The following is a 4,752-nucleotide window of genomic DNA, read 5'->3' on the forward strand; positions in this document are numbered from 1 at the left end:
CTTAGGAAAAAGAAAGCAACCACAGGGGGCAGAGGGAGGGATCTGGGTGGGAGATAGGACAGGGAGAGGAAAAGGGGAACATGATTAGGTATTTCGAGGGGGACTAGAGTGAAGCCATCCTCCTTTTGATAGGATTTTGGACAAACTCATGGAACAAGAAGAATCAAAAATCTACTTTAACAGTATTTATTTCAAAACTGAAAATCAAACGAAACTATGACAAATTGGAGAATTTAAACTGTTTTTCCTATTATAATTTTGTAAATTTAAAATATTCTAAAAGATATTTATACTATTTGGAATACAGTGCTTTTAATGTTAAAACAGAAAGTGGAACATCTCCTTTAACCATCTAATCCCTTTAATAACCCAGGAACCTATCTTTATAAAGGCTTATAAGACTGTTGTCTGTAATGCAGTTTTATTTATTCCTCCTTAACAAAGTTGAAAAGTTTCCTAAAGTTCACCATAAATGTCCCACTGAAAAAATTTTAACAAATCTATAGGTACTATCTAACCGTGGGACTTATATTTGAGCCACTTATTTGTACCACGGACTTCAAAGGGTGGATTTTGGTGGTAGAGGTAATTAGCCAGATCTTCCAAAGCTGGTTCTGGATCAGTTGTAGCAAACTGAGCTGCTTCCTCAACTTCTTTCTTCACATCTGCATCAATTTCCTTCAATTCTTCAACATTGCTGAGGTTGTTGCTTATCATTCTCTCTCGGAGCAGCATTATAGGATCACTCTTACTTCTCACGCTTTGAACTTCTTCTCGTGAACGATAACTGACCCCTGGATCGCTCATACTGTGTCCATGATAACGGTAGGTCTGCAGCTCCATCAAAATGGGCCCCTTTCCGGATCTGCAGTGATCAGCTGCAAACTTGGTAGCCTCACGAACACTGAGAATATCCATCCCATTCACTCTCAGTCCAGGGATGATAAAGCCTTTCTTGTGGTAATCAGTACTGGCTGCTGATCTCTCAATAGCTGTTCCCATTCCATAGAGGTTATTCTCACAGATGAAAACGCAGGGTAATTTCCACAGGGCAGACATATTGTATGTTTCGAAGACCTGCCCTTGGTTAGCCGCACCATCACCATACAGAGCCAGGCAGACCTGACCGCTCTTCAAGTATTTACAGGCGAAAGCCACACCAGCTCCGAGGGGAACCTGTGCCCCAACAATGCCATTGCCCCCATAGAAGTTCTTGCAGTACATGTGCATAGAGCCTCCCTTGCCTTTGGCGCAGCCTCCTCTGCGTCCAGTCAGCTCTGCGAGGATGGACTTCACTGACAGTCCCCGCGTGTAGCACAAGCCATGGGCCCTGTAGGATGTGATGATGTGGTCGGTGGGATTTATCCCTGCCTCCAGCCCCACGGAGCAGGCTTCCTGCCCATCACACAGGTGACAGAAACCACGAATGAATTTCTGCTTATACATCTGGTCGGCCTTCAACTCCATGCGCCGAATTACCTGCATGGTCCGGTAGTATTTGAGGGCCTCGGCTCTGGTAAGCACGGTGGAGGTGGGGGGGCCGTCTTCCAGCCGGTACAGGTCGCATTTCTTAATGTCACAGGTGGCGTCGTTGGAGAACTGGAGAGATGACAGCAGTCCTCTGAAAGCAGGCTTCTGGACCATTCCCGAAAAGACGTGAGACAGCACAGTGGCCAGCATTTTCCTCATGGAGAAACGGCAGGCACAACGGCAGCGGCTCCCAACGATCTCTCTCAGCGGCTCTCAAGATGGCGGCCAAGCTCCTCTGACGCAACAACAGTGCGACACAAACACGTTGCCTACGTCAGCGGCAGCGATCCAGAAGCCACGCCCACGGGGCCTGCGCCTCCGATTCTTCCAACCTTAAAGTGAGGATCTCTGGCCCTTTCATCCTATCTAACACCATCGTCATTGCCGCCCACAGCAACTGTCTTTTCTCTGTAAACTCAGGAAAAGTCCTGGCAGGGGGAGGACAGCCCACTGTACACAGCCTTAGGTTCCATCCCAGCGCCTCTAAACTTGGAGAGTAACTGCCGTACATACCGGTAATCTCAGACACTAGGCATGGAGGTTTATAGGAGCTGGACTTTAATCCTATTCTCAGCCAATGTGATCTCTTTGGCCTCAAAAAGAGGGGCTGTTCCGGGGGAGGGAGAGAGGAAGAGGAGGAGGAAAGGTAGGCAGGAAGGACGAAGGGAGGGCGAGCACAAAATGGCATCATTCTTTCTTCTACCTTTGCATCTTTAAAAGAAAAAAATTACCAACACCTTGGCGTATGTATTGAAAAGTATGTACAAATACACAAGCACTCATAGACAACCCAATCATGGATTTGTGACTTTTTCATATATTGTCCTGGCGCAGTAGAAGCTTTACTGTTTTCTAATGCGGAAAGGGTTTAAATGATACTTCGTGACTTTTTTTTTTTTTAACGGTCCTATTAGATATGTTTTTCTCACTGTTCCATTCCTCCGGTTTTGTTTTTGATCTTTAAAACACATTTGCTAAGCCTATTCCATCCTCTACTATATTTAACGGAAAACAAATTTGCAAATTATCTCTAGTTAGAACTTTTTAAATGCTAACTTTTCAAGATAATCTTGCTGCTAAAATGTTTAAAACAATAGCTAATATTCCTGAATAAAATGCAACTTTTATCTCCCTACCCTCACAATCTTGAGGTAGCAGAACCTCAATCTGAGGGCACTAAAGCTTTGTCTTATATAGGCATTTTGAGTTTTCAGCTGTTCAGGCTTCTTTACCCTTTGTGACAGTTCTTAATTATGCCCGGATGTTTTTTGTTGTTGTTTGTTTGTTTGTTTGTTTGGGGGGCATTTTTAATTTTTTTAAACTATTGTTTACATGTCTTCTGTTATCACTAAGGCTTTTCTTGCATGGTTTTTCTTGTACTGAAAGATATCTCCAACAAGCTTCCAAAGATTCTCATTTGCTTGTGTATTTTGCTTAAAATTAATCAAAAATTAATCTTAGTATGGGCAATATAGAACGTGTGTATGTGTGTGTGTGTGTCTGTGTGTGTATGTTATTGTGAGGGGTAGGGGTTTGCCACAGCTCATGTGTAAAGGTAAAGGAAAACTTTGTTAGGTCCAAAGCACTGCCAGATCCCCCCCCCCAAAAAAAAAACCTAATAAAACAAAACTAACAAAACAAACAGACAAAAACCAGGAGTGAGGAGATAGTGTCCTAATCAGAAGGACATTGCTGGGTAAAGAGAAGCCTAGAGGCAATTTTCTGTTCACCATAAAAGTGGATCCCTTAATGCAGGGTTTCTACTTAACCAGAACCACCATTATTCTTTCCCAAAAGGTCAACTACCTTCAGCCAAAGCACCCAGTGTCTAAGCCACCCCTACTCAAAGATCCTGTTGTGCTTAGATTCCTAAGCAATTCTCCTGGATGTGTGCTCTGTTCTGTATCCATTGCCTGCTATTCAGTTTTAAGCTCTTGCTCATAACATCCTATTACAGGTCCAGAGCATCCTTCTTCTTCATTGCAAATCTCATTTTGGATACTTTTGATATTCAGGCCAAGAAAAGAAAATAGTGTGCTAAAAAGTTACCATAGTTCTTAAAGCTGGATCCTCTTACACATTCCAAAACCTGCCATCGTAATAGGTTTCTTTTACTTCATTTAGAATTCATCTGTTGGAATTTGTGCTCTGGTGGTGGTGTTTGCAACTGTCTTTGATAGTTAGCCGGAATCTGCTGTTCTCTCTCATTCCTGCAGGTATCTGCAGTCTCCTGGGAGCATTATATCCATAAGAATGAAAAAAAAGAATTGACACTGCAGGATGGAACAGTTGTGTTAATGGGTCACTGAGTGACAGCTGAGACTTCTCTCAGAGGGCTCTGCCAGGCTTGTGCTGCCAGGAACACAAGAGCTATACAGTAAAAGTGTGCCAATTTAATCTTGTCACATGTAGCCTGAGCTGCAAAGATAGAGCTTCCTTTAAAAGCCCAGTGTGACAAGGCTGAACAGAATCATGGCAGAGAAGAACATGCACAATGGTCCCTTTTGGCATCAAAATCTAAGCAGGATAATTAGTCATAAAATGTGAAACTTACAGAGACCACTTAGACATTGGCTATGTATCCAATATTTACCTTAAAATTAGACATCATGTGTGCAGAATACAATGTGCAAGGATATTAACTGAATTGGTTAATCTCAATGACAAGTTTTCAGACTTATATTACTGTCTTCCCTAACACATTTGTATTTTCAAAGACAAATCAAAATTTCAAAGACAAAAAAAAAATCAGTGTAACAGCTAAAAGCTATCCCAGGCAGTTTTTGATCTTCAGCCCACTTATTAAGTATTTCCAGCTAGTCTCCATGCAAATTATTCATGTACTACAAGGCCATTGGTGGCACATTGTTCTTAATTTTTCTTCTTCTTCTTCTTCTTCTTCTTCTTCTTCTTCTTCTTCTTCTTCTTCTTCTTCTTCTTCTTCTTCTTCTTCTTCTTCTTCTTCTTCTTTCTTCTCATTGCTTAATGCCATCTTCATTGTGAAACAGATCCAAGGAGCATTTTGTTTGTCTTTCTGAAGTGTTTTTACAATTAAAATCCCCATAACTTCTATGTGTTTAATCAATGCCAAATTTCTCTTTTAATCTACTTCAAATTAGAGGAAAGTAAATGAACACTTTCTTAAGGCCAGTAGCAGATACTTTGGTTAATTAAGAAAAATACCAATAAAAAACAAAGACAGTGATTATGGGAGCAGCCATT

At 41.6% G+C, this 4,752-nt stretch overlaps 1 protein-coding gene across 1 annotated transcript; it reads right to left on the bottom strand.

Annotated features, from left to right (window-relative positions):
• Window positions 1-223: 223 nt before the first annotated feature.
• Window positions 224-1,740, bottom strand: Pdha2 (pyruvate dehydrogenase E1 subunit alpha 2). Its single transcript, XM_034501029.2, has one exon. The coding sequence runs from the start codon at window positions 1,687-1,689 to the stop codon at window positions 514-516; it is 1,176 nt and encodes a 391-aa protein (XP_034356920.1). The 5' UTR covers window positions 1,690-1,740; the 3' UTR covers window positions 224-513.
• Window positions 1,741-4,752: the final 3,012 nt, after the last annotated feature.

This window comes from Arvicanthis niloticus, chromosome 4 (assembly GCF_011762505.2).
Source record: "Arvicanthis niloticus isolate mArvNil1 chromosome 4, mArvNil1.pat.X, whole genome shotgun sequence".
Lineage (NCBI taxonomy): Eukaryota > Metazoa > Chordata > Mammalia > Rodentia > Muridae > Arvicanthis > Arvicanthis niloticus.

Excerpts from the sequence above, each read along its gene's own strand:
- Pdha2 (XM_034501029.2), bottom strand. The coding sequence starts at position 1,689 with ATGAGGAAAATGCTGGCCACTGTGCTGTCTCACGTCTTTTCGGGAATG.